The sequence below is a fragment of the Cydia splendana genome, chromosome 14, assembly GCF_910591565.1.
Source record: "Cydia splendana chromosome 14, ilCydSple1.2, whole genome shotgun sequence".
Classification (NCBI taxonomy): domain Eukaryota; kingdom Metazoa; phylum Arthropoda; class Insecta; order Lepidoptera; family Tortricidae; genus Cydia; species Cydia splendana.
Window position 1 is genome coordinate 14,017,948 of NC_085973.1, and position 20,161 is coordinate 14,038,108.

General features: G+C 40.6%; 1 protein-coding gene across 1 annotated transcript in view; it reads left to right on the forward strand.

Moving 5' to 3' along the window:
• The window catches only part of LOC134796799 (histone acetyltransferase Tip60), a 28,335-nt gene extending 8,717 nt beyond the window's left edge, over window positions 1–19,618 (forward strand). Inside the window, exons 10-14 of the mRNA XM_063769022.1 lie at window positions 2,880–3,042; window positions 3,869–3,977; window positions 7,599–7,702; window positions 14,748–14,787; window positions 18,062–19,618. Of these exons, the coding sequence (XP_063625092.1) occupies window positions 2,880–3,042; window positions 3,869–3,977; window positions 7,599–7,702; window positions 14,748–14,754 (383 nt within the window). The 3' untranslated portion in view covers window positions 14,755–14,787; window positions 18,062–19,618. The remainder of the gene's footprint in view (window positions 1–2,879; window positions 3,043–3,868; window positions 3,978–7,598; window positions 7,703–14,747; window positions 14,788–18,061) is intronic.
• The last annotated feature ends 543 nt before the right edge of the window (window positions 19,619–20,161 follow it).

Consider the following 20,161-nt stretch of genomic DNA (forward strand, 5'->3'; position numbering starts at 1 on the left):
CTCTTATGAATCGTAATTAATCTTAATCTAATTATCAGAGCAATTTATTGATGTTAATATTATTCCATAATAAAATTGGATTATTATACATATCAAATTTAACACTAAAAATTTCACAAAAGGATCGTCAAACATTAAAAAGATTGTATAAAAAAATACTAGTCTAGAATTTCTAGAATAAAATCTAAATGTCAAAAAAAAAGCATAAGTAACAAAAGAAGTAGATAGTATTACATCGGAATATCCATTTCCTCATCATTAATCAAATATGCCTAATAAATAAATAATCATTTCGAATAACAATTAATCCCACGTTGTAATATCATTCATGTAGTCTTGTGTGGTATAATAAGCTTTAGAAATAAGTTTACGCTTTACATAATTCTTAAATTTATTAATAGATAATTCAGTAATATGGTTTGGAAGTTTATTATAAAATCTTACACAATTACCCATGAATGATTTTTTAATTTTATGGAGCCGAGTGAAGGGCACTGCGAGCTTATGTTTATTTCTAGTATTAATATTATGAATTTCACAATTTTTCCTAAAATTTACAATATTTTTATGTACATACAGAATATTCTCATAAATGTATTGACAGTGCACTGTCATTATGTCAATTTCCTTAAATTTATCTCTAAGTGAGTCTCTATGGTTCATTTTGTATATTGCTCGAATAGCCCTCTTCTGCAGAACAAAAATGGTATTTATCTCTGAAGCACCGCCCCACAGTAAAATACCATATGCCATAATGCTATGGAAGTAACTAAAATATACTAATCGAGCTGTTTTCACGTCAGTTAACTGACGGATTTTGCTCACTGCAAAAGCTGCAGAGCTCAGTCTATTCGAAAGAGTAGCAATATGGGGACCCCACTGGAGTTTAGAATCTAAAGTTATACCAAGAAAAACTGTACTATCAACTAATTCCAATTCCTCATCCTTCACAATGACACTTGTTTGCACATGCCTTACGTTACTACTAGTGACAAACTTAATACATTTAGTCTTTTTCTCATTTAACAATAAATTATTAACATTGAACCAATTTACTACTTTTGAAATGGCATTGTTTACATCATTGTAAGCTTGTTGCTGTCGTTTGACTTTGAAAATAAGTGAGGTGTCGTCTGCAAACAATACTATATCATGGTGGGTCTTAACAAGGAATGGCAAGTCATTTATGTAGATAAGGAACAGGAAAGGCCCCAATATTGACCCCTGTGGTACACCCATAGAGACCAATGACCCAGGTGATCGCTGTCCATTCACATCGACCCTTTGTATTCTACCATTTAAGTAGGACTTAAGTAAATTCAGTGCCGATCCTCTAACTCCGTAATAATGAAGTTTCCTGATTAATGTTTCATGACAAACACAGTCGAAGGCCTTAGATAAATCACAGAAGACACCTAAAGCATCTCGTGACTCCTCCCAGGCATCGAAAATATGCTTAATTAGCTCAACACCGGCATCGGTTGTTGAGCGACCCCGTGTAAAACCAAACTGCTTATTATGCATCAAATTATTAACGTTAAAATGTCGTACTAATTGAGAAAGAACTAATTTTTCAAAAATCTTGCTAAATGTTGGTAGCACAGATATCGGTCTAAAGTTAGTGGGGTCAGAGCTGCTACCAGATTTAAATAAAGGAATTACTTTACTATATTTCATTAGATCAGGAAACTCGCCGCAATCAACACTGTTGTTAAATATAACTACCAAGTCAGGCGCTACAATTTCTACTAAGGATTTGACAGCATGGACAGAGACTCCCCAGAGGTCATTAGTTTTTTTGACATTAATTGATTTAAACGCCTTTATTACATCTGAGGTACAAACATGTTCAAAATGAAGGTCTCCACAACACTCTGGAGCGTTATGTTTTAATAATGTAACAGCAGATGAGGGTGATGAATTTAAATCCTTAGTTGTGGATACTGGTACCTCGGTGAAAAATTTTTCAAATTCTGTAGCTACTTCTAAATTGGAATCTATAATTTTGTTATCAATGTTTAGTTTAAGCTCTTTAATTGTGTGTTTAGAGCGACCAGTCTCCACATTTATAACTTTCCAGGTTGCTTTAACAATGTCGGAACTACTTTTTATTTTCTGACTTAGATAATTTCGCTTAGCTATATGACAATCTACTTTAAACTTCTTCGAATACTCCTTCACATGTTCTTTAAATTCATCACTCTGATTAAACCGCCGTTCCTCATATAAGGCATACAGTTCACGTCTTCTTTGATGTAAGTCCGCAGTAGCCCACTCACTAAAAACTGATGCACCACTAACTACGACCGATTTTGAGGTGAATATCGCATTATAATGATCCATAAAAGTGTGAAAGAATGAATTATACATACTATTAGGACTCATATCGGAAGACAAAAAGGGTAGCGCCTGAACTAAACTTAGCTTCATTCTTTCCACGCGGTCCGAGGTTATTAGAAACTTTAAAAACCTCTTTGCATATTTTACTCTTGTTAAAGTACCTAATTAACTAAAAATAACTTTATTAACGTAGTAGCTTTAATAATAATTCTGGTAAAATAATAGCCGCGACATGTCGGTACTCTGTACTTCGCTAAGATCCCCACGTCACAGGCTCAGCCTAGTGTGGGGATCACTGTACTGCCTCTCCTGTCATATTAATTTCTGAAATAAATATATTTTGATTTTTTTTTTTAAATACAATGATATTCGCGATTTCGCGATCCCGGGCATGCACGGCCGTCCGCTCAGTGCTCAGCGAGCAGCGTTCGGAAAAGGACCTGAACTCACTGCACCTTAACCACATGTCTATTTATTTTTTATTACTTAGACTGGTATATTTGTCACCTGAAATTAATTGTGTGTTAATATTTCCACAGGTTACGAACTGTCCAAGTTCGAAGGCAAAACGGGTTCACCTGAGAAACCACTCTCAGACTTGGGACTCCTCTCATATCGGAGCTACTGGGCACAGACCATCCTGGACATTCTGATGCACAGCAAACCAGTTGGCGACAATGAAAAACCTATAATTACTATAAAGTAAGTTTGTTAGGGACTTTTCACTTCTGCCTTTTTATGACACCTGTAAATATTGTAATGCAAAACTATCTTTGTTGGTTATATTAAATAGTATGTCTAAAGCTCTGGTTTCCTAGGATAGCAGTGCCGTCATATAGCGGCCGTCTCCATACAAAATAATACGGCTAAATATGGATGTCGTAATATTTTGTATGGAGACGGCCGCTATATGACGGCACCGCTATCCTAGGAAAACCGATCTCAACCAGAACATTACAAAGGTATCAAAACAACGAGTAGTTAATCCTCAATTTTGTCGTCTATTACTCCTAATATACGATTCACCTATATAGTATAATAGAGATTCACCTAAGAAACCGTTCTCACAATTGGGTTTTCTCTCGTATAGTATAAGTTACTGTGTCGGAGTGAGTAACTAGTAATAACGATAAATTAAGGTATAAGTACAACAAATACCATTAAGTATTCTTAATCTTGAAGAGGAAGAGACAGTAAAACACCTAATGTGTAAATGTCACGCCCTCGCCAGACAAAGAATGAAGGACTTTGGAGCAGGATATCTGGAACTAAAGGACTTTAAAACGCTATCCATGAGCTCCATCATCCGGCACATGGAGTTGGCGGGAAAAGGTCTTGAGTAGTTGACGGATCTTTCCTAGGGGGTAATTGCACAAAAGATCCCTATGCCCCCGAAAACGATAAGATAAGATAAGATTCTAAATCCTAGTGTGGGGCATTGTTTCGGAAATGTATGTATCCACTAATGCACAAGCGCTGTTGCCCTATAAAAATTACTAAACTACATATTTTACTTACGTTTTTCCAGTGAAATCTGCGAGCTGACCAGTATTAAGAAGGAGGACGTGATAAGCACGCTCCAGAACCTTAACCTGATCAACTACTACAAGGGCCAGTACATCATCTCGGTCAATCAGGTCAGCTGTGTGTTGCCTTTACCCTACTTGCCGCGACCGCTCAAGAGTCCTTCATAGTAGAATCCTACTTCTACAGCTTGGCAAAAAAGAGTAGAAATTAAAAAGAGGGCCACTGTAGTGTAGTCCCTTTCGAACCAATATATTATAAGAAAACGGGACGACACTACAGTGTTGCCACTTTTTAATTTCTACTCTTTTTTGCCAACCTGTCAACGTTCATTACCAGAATTGAGAACGAATAGTGAAATTCAAGTTAAATTATATAGTCGGGTGAATAGTTTTTTTTTAGCTTAGCTAGCTAAATAACGTTAGCAGGACTGTCAAAATACAAGATAGCTGTCTTAGGTCACATTCACCTTGTGGTTTATTATTGAGTTGCATCCAGCGACGGAATAATATAGTTTGTCCTTTAATATTAACGCCATCTACTCGAGAGTAGGCTGAAGGTTATGGCGCCATCGCTCGAAAAGATTGCACCATACCTTTGGCCTAGTGTCGAGTACATGGCGTTAATATTAATATTTAACGAGTTAACACATATCAGTGAAAGAATAAGGATCAAAGTCAAATGGCGTTCTAACAGTTTTAATCTTCTGTCGAAAGATGGCACTAAGTTTACTGTGGCTACATAATTTTCTTTGACAATCCGCCTCTATTTCAAATTCTCTTTGGCTCTAGTCATACTTCTGTAGTTTTTTTTATTTATTAACATAAAAGTATACAGCTTACACAAATACAATGTCCCACAAAACAGTTTACACGGTTTGACTGTGGGATCTTGCAGTCTCTACCCTCTTATATTACATTAAAGTTATTATTCTAGTTCGTTGGCGTAAACCTACAAAGTGAACGTGCCGGTTGACAGCCCTTAATATGTAATTTGGCACGCAACGAATCTATCATTTTACTTCAAAACGGAAAAATAATACTTATGTCCTATTCATTATCCTTACATACCTAGTGTCGTGAATTGTCGTCGCTTTTGTGACCTTTATGTTTATGCATGAATGTATGAAAAGTGACAACTAATACATTTTAGTAGAATGCTGTTTTAAAATTATAGCAGAAATTGTTCAGTTTGTAAAAATGATGTAAATTCATATTCACATTTTTTATGAATCCAATGTTATTTATTTCACAAATCGTTATAAATTCAAAATTCTTAAGATAATTAGGTATTATTTATTTTCAATTGGCTCTTAAACGGTCGCGGCATTAGAATTATACTGGGCCATCAGTAAAATCGAGCTTTATTTTGAGTGGTTTTATTTTAAAACCTGTCGCATTATTACCACTCGTTACGCAAGAATATGTCATATTGTAACTGCTTATGAGATAATTTAAGATAGTCTGTAATGAAAGCTTGTACTTTTTGTTGAAGTTAGACATACGTTAGTACATTTACGAGTAGTCTCGAATAAATAAATAGATGGCGTTGCACGATGTCTTAAGTATGAAATAGAAGTACACGATTATTAAACTGCGCACCCCTTCCCATCTCATAGACGCAACTCACACTAACACACATACACTGCAAACGTACCTACGTTACTGGTACTGCCTATTGTGTTTGTGTGGGTTGCCTCCTCTCTATACAATCTTTCGATTGGTAACTGGCCCCGAGCCGCAAATCCTTCGTCTTTTGTTAAGTAAAACCGCACGTGCCTCTACCTGTAAAAAAAGGGTCGTGTAATTCTCTATGGTTACTGAGTGCTGGCGAGTCGAACCAGTCTAAAATGTCTCATCCAGATGCGTAACAAAGGCGCGTTATCGGAGAGCGCACCTACACTGGTTTTTTGTACCTACCTACCTACACGCGCTCAAGTGCCAATTAGAATAATTAAGCTAAGCCCTTTTTTGCAGTTAAGTATTACGTGCGGTTTTACTTAACAATAGACAAATGATTAGTAGTTCGGGGCCAGTTACAAATCTACAGACTATACCCTGTAGATGTGAGCGTACAGATGAAGTGCATAATTTTTTTCCATCGTATTTTCACGGAAACGTTCGTATTTGTCATGCTACTTCAGTCAACCTCAGTACTTTTTGTACCTATACTGACTGAAATAGCAAGACACGTTCGTACGTTTCCGTGAAAAACGATGGAAAATAATTATGAGCTACATCTGTAAGTGCCTTGGAGGGGCGCGCAATGTAAAAATGGCTTATCGTAAATGGGTTATACAAATACATAAGCTTATCTTTAAACAATCTCATAACAAGTTGGCGTTTTTGGTGTGCCTGAGTTTGCTAAATTCATTAGTAACATAGACGAATGAGTACAAAGACACATAAAGTAGTGCAAAATATTGTAGCCGACAATTGGAAAGTTTAGATGATGCTGTACAGTCACCTGTAATAATGTGTTACTCTTCGACGGCCGCAAAAACATGTGACACACTCTTATGGCTCTACAAATAAGATCGTGTCAGATATTTTTGCGGCATTCGTTGTGTGACATATTATTGTAGGTGACTGTACAGCTCGAATGTGCCTCAAGTGCGCACGCATGGTTGCTTCAGATCTGCTAGCATGAGTTGCGTTCACGCGCGCGACTCCATATATCAAGCGCGACTTCAAGTATGGGCTCGCGCGCGAGAACTTAACTCATGCTAGACGGTCAGATAAAGCGAATACTTACATATGAGCACCCTCTGCGCATTCGCTACATTTGGAGTCATTGATTTAACAATCCAGGGGTCGAAATTCAAAAATCGGCATTTTTGAATTTCGACCCCTCGATTTCGTCACTCGAAAATCGGTGGAAAACGGCAAAATGCTCATTTTTGAAATACCAGCGATAGAAATTGGGGATCTAGTGGTATTGACCACTCGTTTTCAATTATATTAGTAGAATTTAAATGACTATAATGAGAAGATATTATTGTCCGAAATGTATACACGAAATCGAGCGGTCGAATTTCAAAAATCGGCTGCCTGTAACCATAAAACGCATGGCGTCGTAAAACGTCATTAACTTCAGCTATCACATTTGCGGCGTCATAATTTTGCACTACTTTACACGTCTCAGTATTCTTTCGTATATGTCACATAAGGCGCTCCCATACAATTAAAGTTACGCTCTCATTTTAAAACGACAAGTTTCATATCCTCCTAAGGCCCAGCCTAACCCAAAATTTGCCAATGAAATTTGAACCTATAGTGCAGGAAATAGGGTTGATTTTAATTTCTTTGAATATTTAACGAAACAAATTAAATGCAACTCTGTTCCGATTGAATATGGTTTAAATTTCATCGAACGAATAAGTACTATAGGTAGGACCTTGGGCCTTAAGAAGATATCATTTTAGCATGTCGTTATAAAATGAGAGGGAAACTTAGACTGTATGGCGACGGCTTGCTTCGTGTCACTCTTAGAGCCGATACAGACGGACTGCAACCCGACGGCAATTTGTATGGGAACTGCACGCCAACTGCAACGTCGGCGTGCAGTTGCCATAAAAGTTGCAGTCGGGTTCGTCCGTCTGTACCGGCCCTTAGCCTTTTCTTAGCCGCTTGTTTTTTTTTGCACGTGTTTTCAAAATAGTTTTCTGTCATGCCGATTTTATTGATGGCCAGTACGCATTCCATTCCCGATTTGATATCTCTCGACTTATCCAGGAACTTATGCAGCAACACGAGAAGAGTATGGAGAAACGAACGTTGAAGATAGACCCGAAATGCTTGCATTGGACGCCTAAAGATTGGTCGAAACGTGCCAAATGGTAAGTTTTACATGATTTATTAATTTTGTTATGGAATATAAAGGCACCACTAAATTTTAGATTTTTTTTATAGACGGTGCGTCCAATTATTGGCTAAATTATATACTTAGAATACTTAGATTCTTATAGCCGTAACAGACTACCGCACCGCGAGCTTGGTACGGTGCGGCGCACGCATCGATAGTGTGTAAGGTGCTCGCCGTACGTGCGTTAAAAACGCTGCTATAAGTTAGAGCGAGAAAGAAATATTTTGACTGCACCAAGATCGCGGTGTGGTGCGGTAGTCTGTTACGGCTTTTAGATACCGGTTCACCAAAGTTGGCGTTTTTGTGAAAAATACCATACATTTGCCACTACACGCATGTAACAAATGTATTAACTCTCAATTTTAAAATAAATTATAAATAAATATTATGTGTTCCGTATTCTACGTCAGAGGTCTTCATTGAGAGAGTAACGCCTCCGGTGTCCGATAGATGCCGCTAGCGTCTATGTAGTCGCTCCGCCCCACGCCGTGACGTAGTTCCGCTTCCCCTTCCTGCGAACTGTTGCTCGCTTTCCGCGACTCGCCGCCATGACACATTGTTTCGTCGACCGTCTTGTCCGATGGTCCGCAAATTTTTTTTTTTTTGCGTACATTTTTGCAGCATGGTGCTTTAAAATTTCCGAACCAAAGCTTGTTCTATTAAATAGTAAGATATAGCAGAGATCGCTATTATTAGTCTTTTGGCGATCCCGCAATCGAAAGTGTTTTTCGATTCTACCCACTTTTTATTTTTATTTTTCTGGCTAAATGAATTTTTACATACCATGCTGCTAAAATCGTTACCGTTAACAAGCCTGGGAGTACCTCGTGTTGTTAGTTGCGCATTGTAAATGCCTACTTTGACAGGCACGGTTCTCAGGCAGGTCGCGCATTTTCGAGATCGAAGTAGGAAGTGCGTCAGTAGTTTTTTTTTATCAACAAGTGGTAACTTAAGTCGCTCCGCGTTCGGAGAGGGAACGTGCGGTCATCGTGCCTGCGGCGGCCGGGACGGCGCCCGGGGCGGCGCGGAGGCGGAGGGCCTTCGCGCGCTGCTGTTGGGTGCCGCGCTTCAATAGGACTGATAAGGAGGTTTGGATTGTCTCGAACCATCCGGTGAGCCAGTTTAATGATATTCTAGTTTTATTTGGCGTTCAGAAGCGACGCGACAGGGAAGCCCCCGCCCGTGGCACCGGCGCCCCGCCCCCCGCCCGTGTCGCGCGCCGCGCCGGCGCCGCCGACTTTCTTCTGCTGTCGTCCGAGGTGACTCCGAGACGCCGCGACGCTGCGGGCCGGGGCCCGAGGTGTCGCGGGGCGGGCGCTTCCAGTCCGAGACTCCGAGAGAACACGCCCGCTCCTGTTGCTGCGGTCCGGCGCGGGTGGATTACACCTCTCGATCCCGTCCTGGCGCAAAGGTGAAGGCGGACCGCTCCTGCGTCCCGACTGCTCGAAGTGGAAGGAAGGTAAGTTACGTGGAAGCAGTGGAAACATTACAGTACAGCGGCGGTGCCGTTCGCCCGTCGGTTGCCGTCCGTCATAGCGTCGCTGGTGACCTACGCGCCGGTGGAGGCCACTACGATGACGCCGCCGAGGGCAACAGTGTCGCCGTGATGATGCGTACAACTACGAGCCAGCCGCCACGCGCACACTTCACCCCCCCGAACCAGCGGAGGACGCTACGATGGCGCTGCCCGCCACACGCATCGGCGCCTCCCGTGCAGGTAACGTCCGTCATGTGCACCGGCGCCTGTCGAGCTGGCCGCCACGATGGCGCCTCTCGCCTCACGTACCAGCGCCTCCCGAGCCGGCGGCGGCGGTCGCCACGATGGCGCCGCCCTCCTCACGGCTTTCGAGCTAGCTGCTACTATGGCGCCACCTGAGCCTAGCGGCGGCCGCCTCACGTACCGGTGCCTCCCGAGCTGGCCGCTACGATGGCGCCTCCCGAGCCGGCGGTGACGACCACCACGTTGGCGCCGCCCGCCACGATGGAGCCGCCCGCCTAACGCACCGGCGCCTCTCGAGCTGGCCGCCACTATGGCGCCTCTCGCCTCACACAACAGCGCCTCCCGAGCCTGGCGGCGGCCGCCTCACGCACTGGTGCTTCCCGAGCTGGCCGCCATGATGGCGCCTCTCGCCTCACGCACCGGCGCCTCCCTAGCCGGCGGCGGCGGCCGCCACGGTGGTGCCACCCGCCTCACGCGACAGCGCCTCTCGAGCGGGCCGCCATGATGGGTCCTCGCCTCACGCACCAGCGTCTCCTGAGCCAGTGGCGGCCGCCATGATAGCGCCGCCCGCCTCGCGCACCGGTGCCTCCCGAGCCGGCCGCCACGATGGCGCCTCTCGAGCCGGCCACCACGAGGCGCCTCTCACCTTATGCACCGGCGCCTCCCGAGCGGCGGCGGTTGCCATGATGGCGCCGACAATCACGCCGATGCTGCCCACCGATGCTGCAACTACGACGATGTCGTCCCTTGCAATGGAGCCCATGTTCTGTTCGCAAGAATACCACCGCGAACTTACCCGTCGCCGATGCTGCCTACCAAGCTGACGCTGGCGCCACGGTATCAGTTTTGTCCTGTCCACATGGTCCCATTGAGGTACGCAGGCGCCTATAGTTATGGTGCCACAGCACGAACAGACCGCTAAACTCTTGGTTTCGGTTAAGGATGGCGACGGCAGACAAGGTAGTTAGGAGCCTCGTCCTAGCGTGACTCGACTGGCCGGAGTTGAAAGCGGTAAGATATGTCGATACCCAGAGGAAAATACGTCGCGTCCCTGGGCTTCATAAAGGTGCTGATCGACGAGGAGCCGTGCCGCTTCGGGGGTCCTACGACGTCTCGAGGCCAGCGAGCGATCCAACCGGAGAGCAGCTTTGCGACACGATCCTGTGCGACCGCTCACAACCGGTTGAAGGCATCGAAAAGGTCTGCAGTCCTCACATAATTATCTCTCTGCTGCCCGCGCTCTCCAGCTTAAGTTCCGTCTTACAAAGACGAACTCGTTCGCCAAGCCCCTAATAAACAAAATGGGACAAATAAACCCGCTGCGCCTGAACAAGCTTGAGTTTCCGGTGCTAAGAGAAAGGGGCCAAGAGGACTCCAGCAGTTTGCATCTGTCTGTCTTCGACTTTATCGAAACAGTTTTGTTACGCAAAGCGCCAAAATCGATTTTTAGACTTGATTTCATCAGTTCGATTTCCTTAAAAGCAGGCAGTACCATACCCCTATACTAGCTCAATATAGGCGTTTCTTCGGATAAAGCGAATTAGACCATCACGCTCCTAGACATCACGTGGGACACGCGGCACAGCACCCCGATTGAAAGTTTTCTTTTCGTGACATACAGGCCTGCCTTGCTGCCGAGTTTCTAGCAGAAATGAGACTCAATGCTTAATAGTCTAAAATTCACAAACTTTAGTTCATGGAGGAAGGTGACACCTTCGCAGTCCCCAGCAACACTTCTGACAGCTGCCGAAAACCTCGTGCCACTTCCCTCCTCATATTATGCCTGCAGTCCGTTACAATCTCCAATAATGGTAGACAATGTACGAGGTAAGGCCCTTTCAGTGGAGAGTAATCGTTAACGGGCCGCATCTGCAGCGGCGCAGCGCTGACGACAGTAGTGTACTACAAACATACAACCGGACCGTTACAGTATACATAAAACGACGGCGACACTACATCCCTTCCGTTACTACGGCTGTCGCAAAAACTGCTGATGCCAGCAGATTGTCTACAAGTCGCGCTGGTTTCTTGCTACTTACCAGGTCGGTACAACTCCCGAGGGCGACGGTTTATCAAGAAGTCACTGCGCGCCAGAGGGGCAGCTGCGCCCAGAAGCCGCCGAGAATATCTTCGCCTGGTAGGCGCCCTGTTAGCCAGCCTCCGCTTTCGAGAGACCTCGCACTGTGCCACGGTATTTCTTAACAGACTCTTTGAACTGCTACCATGACGTGTTTGGCAGCTGCCGGTGATACGACTTGGCATGGATGTCTCCACCTCCCAGCCTAGTCTGTTTCCTGTGACGGCGTGATGAGGAGAACCTTCACGCAGCTGTGGTAAGCTTGCAATTTACTGGCGGTCCTAGTGAACACAACGTCAGACCGCCCTTCCTAACGAGTCAACGACCTTAAGAATCGAGGCGTAGCTCCTGTCAGATAGGTCAACACCGGGCTGGCGGGATCAGGAGTGACGTCCGCTTGATGTACCTACTGGCGTGACTGGCGCATGCATGCAACATGCCAAGGGCTAACGCTACGTAGCAAACGAGACGCACCTGTCAGTGTCTCACTAATATGGAAGAGTGATAAAGAGACAGAAAGAAACTCAAGTGATCGTTTGTATGGCGAGAACCGGGTATTCCCGGTTCCGGTACTGTGTTTATATAGAAAACCAGTACCGGGAGCACTCCTTAGATCGTCCCCTTGTCTAGGCCGCCTGTACGCCCACAATGTAGAAATGGTCTTCATGGTGCATCAAAATTAAGATTGATTGCCAGGTACCTCTAATATCCAGTGAAGTAACGAGCTATCTCAGACATCTATTTCTATTGTCCATGTTAGCTTTCAGAACGACACTTGTTCATAAGCCTATCGGACACTATGCCTTCTTCCAAGGCTATTAATAGCGAGACCAGCGCCTCCCAAACCACCAACTTGGGACGCGAGAAATCGAATAAAAATTATTTGCCCTAACTTGAATAGCCCTACAACGTACCTATATAGAAGAGCTGCCGCACTTTTACTGTTAGCATCAGGCCGCAGGGTCAATGACCTTACTCTACTACTTTGTAGCCCGGGCAATTGCATAGATAACTTTCGCGCTATTATTTTGCGTCCGAAATTCGGCTCTAAACCAGATAACGTGTCTTACCGACTGGACTCTTAGAAGCTCCGGAATAAAGTATAGACCCAGTAAGTAGGTAGTCTGGGTACGTCAATTTGTGAGAATTACACAAAATGTTAGGGGACACTGCGCCTATTTCTTCCAGCCAGTCTCATCCAAGCCGGCCTCTCCTATTACGATTGCTTTCGATCCACGATGTACTTAATCACTAAATTGGCTGGAAAACTATCCAATTAGCTTAAGTTAATTGGAAACATGACTTTTTCTTTAGACGATTCTATCGCCGAGATTCTGCGGATAGGATGCGATTTCGAATGAGAAATCTCTCAAACCAGTTTAACGTCAGATTGGAACCTGGGATTACAATTTAAATTCTCTTTTTCCTGTAATGTATCATTATAACGAGTCACTGTGATTTCATGGGTTGCAATAAGGCGTATATATTTATTCTTTCTCTGAATTCCATGACAGTAGGTGTAGCCCTAACGCTTGCGCGCCCGCTGACTCGCCACCAGGAGATAATAAACAGGTCTCAATGAAGACCTCTGACGTAGAATACGGAACACATAATATAAAAATTTTACCTTCCAATAAAATTGTTATTATGTTTCCTTCTACGTCAGAGGTCTGAGTAATGCCTTCCTGGCAGGCTACTAGGCTACTTTTATGCCGACGGTACTTCTCCTCAACAATGTGTCATGGCGGCGAGTCGCGGAAAGCGAGCAACAGTTCGCAGGAAGGGGAAGCGGAACTACGTCACGGCGTGGGGCGGAGCGACTACATAGACGCTAGCGGCATCTATCGGACACCGGAGGCGTTACTCTCTCAATGAAGACCTCTGACGTAGAAGGAAACATAATAACAATTTTATTGGAAGGTAAAATTTTTATATTATACGGACATTCTTACACAAATTGAGTCCCACGTCCTAAGAAAGCTTGTGTTGTGGGTACTCAGACAATTATATATATATATATATATTGCTGACTTTACAAACTGATGAGACGGAAAGTCACTCTGGCAGATTGATTAGTGATTACATTCGTTTAGTTCATTCCATTCCCGTCAACTTTGGTGAAGCGGTCCGTACGGTCGGTCTCGAAAGCCGCTGCGCGCTGTACTGTACACTCTAGTACCTAATATAAATGATAAATGATAATACTCAGGGCCGTACCCGGCTTGTCGATACAGTATCAGTAAAGATCGGTTTTCCTAGGATAGCGGTGCCGTCATATAGCGGCCGTCTCCATACTAAATAATACGGCTAAATATGGATGTCGCAGTATTTGTATGGAGACGGTCGCTATATGACGGCACCGCTATCCTAGGAAATTAGAGCATAAGCTTTGTATTTTACAACCAATGCACAGTCGCCAACAGATATATCGGAGCGGCCAAGGTACTCAAAAATATCTGAACAAGCACTTTAGCATCTTGACAATAGAGGTTATGTTCAGATATTTGTGAACACCTTGGCCGCTCCGATGTATCTAATGGCGACTGTAGGTACAAGCAAGACGTTGTCGATTGCGATGTGCGAAATCGCCCAGCGACTTTTGAGGCGATATCCTTAGAAAACCAGTTAGATTTTCAAAATTCTTGATTACATCTGGACCTCCCGTTGTGTTTTTCGTAGATTACATTATCCGTTCACATACTCGCGATCGTGGACCGTGATAGTGATGATAATAAATGTGATATTTTGAAAAATAATGTATGATACAAACAAATATAATAAACACTTGAATGATATTTGCGTCTGATTCGAATTTAAAGTGATTTTTGATACAAAAGGCAATATTAGGTACTGAAAACTCTGCGTAGGGGGAGCTACTAGCACAAACAGTAAACAAATTGCCTTGATGCATCCATGTCATATTTATCCGTAACAAATAATCTGTGAAAACTTGTCAAAAAACTGTTTACGGCATAGTATGTATAAGTTACTATATGGTTTACGGTTTGTGCTAGTGCTGCAATCTGGCAATTGAACATTGCAGTAATATTCCCTATACGACCAATATTACGATGTAAACTACAGTTTATCCTTAATTCTAAATTTAAAATTAGCCTACCGTCCACGATCGTGTAGTATTTCTCTAAGGTGCCGACACTAGATCCATCAAGACCTCTTGAATTTTTATTTCTGAGGGTAAACTTGGTTTTTCTTTGTCGCCAGTGTTTGAGGAGCTGCGAGATATTACTCTGGCTTCCGACACGTACGCATTTTGTTCATTTTGTATTTAACCTACCTACATATTTCATGGAATCATTTATCTTGTTGCCATCCTATCATGTATCATTGCATTATGCTGTAACTCTTTGCAACTTGTATCTAATCACTAACATATTCATTCAGGTTAATTATTTAAAGTTCACAATTGAGAGAAATTTTGTGCATCTTTTGATCTATCTATCTGTAATAAAGTTAGTTATTGGCATTATGAAGGTAGATATATAAGCCGATATTATCTTATTTTTTATTTCCTGTTTCCTTATTTATTATATTAGTGATAATACAAATGATAAACTACATAATATTTAGCAGAAAACAATTTTACCGTACCTAACGCGATTAGCAACAATAAACTTTATTTCTATTATTTATTTATTAAAATCTTTGTGAATTTTAAAAGTTGTAAAAACATTTTTACTTACATATTATCTTATGGCTGCTATTTAACTGATCACCAGATTTAGTAAAATTTAATACTAAAAAAATCTATTTTACCACCCTAAAATCATGAATGATCACCAAAATTATAACACCATTTTAATGTGAAATGATTACCAATTTTATTACATTTTACTATCCTTTTAAAGGAAATGACACCAAACTAATCATTATTAACCCAAAAATAGTTCATGATTACCAAATTTCAAACCCCATTTTAATGTGAAATGATAACCAAATTTTTACATCTTGCTATCCTATTAAAGAAAATGACACCAAAATAATCATTGTAAACCCAAAAATAGTAAATGACCACCAAAATTAGAACTCCATTTTAATGTAAATTGATAACCAAATTTTTAAATCTTGCTATCCTACTAAAGCAAATGACTCCAAAATAATTATTGTAAACGTAAAAATAGTAAATGATCACAAAAATTGTAACCAAATTTTAATTAAAAATGTGGAAATATTTAATATATCGTTATCCTATTAAATTAATTAATCCACTTCGTCACCTTTTTCTAGTAGCATTTTATTTCTGTAACAGTCGCAGTTCTAACCTAACCTAACCAACTTTTCTAGTAGCATTTTGTTTCTGTAAGGGTCGCAGTTCAAACCTAACCTAACCCACTTTTCTAGTAGCATTTCTTTTCTGCAAGGGTCGCAGTTCAAACCTAACCTAACCCACTTTTCTAGTAGCATTTCGTTTCTGTATGGGTCGCAGTTCAAACCTAACCTAACCCACTTTTCTATTAGCATTTCTTTTCTGTAAGGGTCGCAGTTCAAACCTAACCTAATCCACTTTTCTAGTAGCGTTTCGTATCTGTAAGGGTCGCAGTGCTAACCTAACCTAACCCACTTAACTGATAGCAGTTTACTTACTTTTCTAGTAGCATAACGAAATGCTACTAGAAAAGTAGATTAGGTTAGGTAGGTATACTAGGTATGCGGTGCGGGCTACGGGGGGTTGAGCGGGAGGGGCTTTATTTGGTAATCATAGTGGTTTATTTAGGTGAAAATATCGCATTAATTTGGTCTTCAAGATTTGGTGATCATTAATGATTTTTGGTGATCATTCAATATATTTGGTATTTGAATACAATTTGAAGTGCAGTCGTAATTAAAATGGTGGTACTTTTGTATTTTTAGGCCTTATTTTTTTGGTGTTCAGTAATTTTTTTTGGTAAGCATGATTTTTTTATTTAGGGTACCAAAGTATTTTTTGGTGGTCATTATATTTGTAGCCTTATCTTATTTGTCTGTATGTATTAAAACTACTATTTATTGTGAATAGTTAAAGACTACACTTGCTAAACAAATTGTAAATATTTACTTGTACATTTATTTAACGAATTTAGTTAAGAAATAATCATGCTTAGTACATCTACTTGTTCTAGTAGACGCTTTTACCTATCATCGCTTTTCATTATATTTATTAATTCATGACATTGCTGTTTTAGATACTAGCGATCATGATTCACTTGGGTTTCTTTCATACGCATCTTACCGCTGATTATAGTCGCCGAAATCATCTTTTGTCATATCTTCAATTCAAACAAATATTCGTGATATCTTTTTAGCACTTTACAGAGATTTGGCTAGGGTTACATTTGCTTAATAAATAACAAATAAAGGCCAGAGCACACTGGCTGTGTATGCGTATAGTATAAACAACATTATTTGCGGTATTTGACACATTATGACTGACGTATATAGAGATGTAACTAACGCAAATCGATTGTCACAGCAAGCGATTACGATTGGATGGCACGTAGACTGAGGTATCGAATTGTGACGTATAATGATTTTTTATTTGAGATTTAAATAAAGCTAGAATTATATGGTTTTCCCGCAAGCTAAATGCATTTAATACACCGACCGAGTAGGTCGCACCCATTGTCAAAATTGAAACTAACTGGGGATCTATTTTAAAGTTTATTTATGATATTTCTGTGTCAAATTAGTTGTCTGTTAAGTGACGATAAATATATCCATATTTACAGTTAAATATCCACCTTTTCCTTATTTTTATTAAAAGAAAAATGAAACGTTCACATCGACTTACTTAGACGACTACCGATTCATAACGGTGGTGTCCGGCCAACCCTAAAATTAAAAAAAAAGACGTAGAACGTAAACGTTCGCAGTGCAGTTGTTTTCCTTTGTGATTTCGATGTGCAAGACATTTTACGTAGTATTGCTGTTGTGAGTGACAGACGTCAAATACCGCAAATAATGTTGTTTATACTATAGTTGTGCACGTGCGCGTGCGGTAAACCGTTGGGAGTCGTGCACGCACACGTCATGCAAGCGTTGGGTCGTCTCATATAAGGTGCACGTGCACGTCTACACGCACGCATCCGGCGTGCACGGGCCCGAAGTCTTTAGTATGTTAACAATTCTGAGAAAAGATGGATTCGGCGAAATATTACATTGGGAAAAACACATGCGGAACGTGTGTAAACTCATTTCATTATTATGGCTTTCAGAAATAGTATTTAGAGCTTGTTCTAGTGCATAGATCCATAGATTACCTTTTTAACCTCTTGAAACCCCGTGTACAATTTTTTGCACATGTTCCACAGTATATTATGACTTTTATTGAGTAACTACAGTGCCAAAATCAAATCAACTGCTTCTTAGTCTTGTAGCAACTTGGAGGACTTTCTTTCGTCAAAACTTATTTGTCTCCTTTAAACTTGACAATTTATATAAGTATAGATTAGTTTGTATTTATGTACCTGAAATAAAAAAATCATAATACTCATAAAAAAAAAATACCATGGCTCTGATATAATAAAATAAAATGATTACAGGTAGCCGAATTCGGAGCAAAAGTCTTCATAGAAGAATAGGTAAATATTGTATCTATGTCTTACAAGTAACATATATCTAAAATCTAACTTCGCTACAAATAAATTGGGCCGGTATAATACCACCCTAGAGGCGTGCAAATACATTTTTGGAACGTTGGCTCTGTAAGTTTGTGAACTCAACTGTACTTTAGTACTAGACTATATAAGGTGCTTACATTATTAGTTGCAGATATTCTAACAGATGATACTTTACTTTAAAACAATTAACTTTAAATAGAAACTAAGACGTTTTTACGTAGCATATTTGTTTTTCAGTTTTCTCCAAAAAAACATCGTAAAAGCTATAATGTTAGTGTGTGTGTGTATGATAGCAGTTTTTTCTATCTGATATTAATATGCAGTAGTTATATTTGTACTTACACAGTTAACATAATTTATAATTTATGAACCTCCAGGTCTTTTTTTTATTGTATCTTTTGTTGCAGTACATCTTTTGTATTGTATTTTTGATAGGTTTATATGACTGTTTGGTTTTCTCAATAAAAAAAAATAAAATAAAAAAGTTTCATACTTAAATATACTCCAGGAACTGATTATTATTAGCTGTATAAATATCTGCAACTAATAAGGTAGCACCTTATATACCTATCTGAACAAGTTGTAGTACCTATATGTATATATATTTCTGTATAAAAAAAATGCATTACTAAATTGTTACTGCTGGATAGGGTTGCTAATTATAGTGTGAGTCGAAATCCCCTATGTCATGTTGTAAATCGTGAATAAACTGACTCTGATTTCTTTTAGGTTAATATCAATTGGTGTTATTTCTTTTGAGAGACTAAAATAACCAATAAGGTTAGAATATGACTCTTAGGCCCTTGGACTGTTGTCAAAAAATCATTGTTTGTATAAGATGTGTAAGTTTGAGACAAATTTGTTGCTTCGAATTTGACAATCTAGATGGCGCTGTAAGGGTACGTACATTATGCGGTAACTCTGTGTGTTGGAAGTTTTGACTTTTCAATTCGTTCGACAATTCAGTTATCACAAAACATGACGCAGTACAGCGCTATCTATTTCAGCTGTCAAACTAGGAACACTTTCTTCTTACCCCTTATTCATAAACGCGCTACAAACCTCAATTAGCTAATAATCGTTTGTCTTTATCTGTCCTTTTGACTTATGTATTTGTTAGAAAGGGATAAAACATAATTTAACTAAATCAGGCCCGTAAAGTTTTATGAATAAGGGGGTTAGACAACATATTTTCTATATTCAATAATTCTTTACTATTGTTTCGATTATGTATTTGCCGGTTTATTAGCTATCGAGCACGTAGCTCAAACAGTATTTCATAAATCCATTGTAAGCAATCTTGATAAATTGAAGTAAAATTTTATCTGTCATGTCATGACTCATGACTCAAGTAGCGTATCAATTGTTTAATTTATCGTATGTCAAGATGATTGTATTAGCGCTTGTACATATAGCAGTAAGACTAGATATTTGTTCTAAGCCTTAATTGTGATATTAAAATATATCAGTCTAGTACAACTTGTCTGTTTTTAAATCTTTGTTTGTCCTTCTTAAAATTTTGTTTGAATTTTAAGACATTAGACTTACCTTTATGGCGTATTATCTGATGTAAAGTAAGGACGCCATGCGCGCTGAATTTCGTACATTGACACACCATTTCCTATCTTTATCGCACGCGCATGATTATGTTGCTGTCTCGTTCGCCCAGTACAGTGGCATTGACCGCCGACATCATCGTCGGGACAGCAATATACCTATGTAATTATACGCTACACGCGATATTGAGATAGGAAGTGGGGGGTTGGGGGGCCAATGTACGATATTCTTCGTTGGATGGGACTTTAGTTGGATGTCAACTTTCTATTATAAATACACAATATTGAGCCGCAACTACGTAAGTGTAAACGTGCACAAGTAAGTACCACTACCACCAGTTTTGACATTGACATATTCACTCACGTAACTTACGTTCTATGCATCTCGCTCGTACTCGCATATTAGTGCAAGCGAGATGTATAGAAAGTAATTTACGTAGACGCGAGCTAATATGCCAATGTCAAA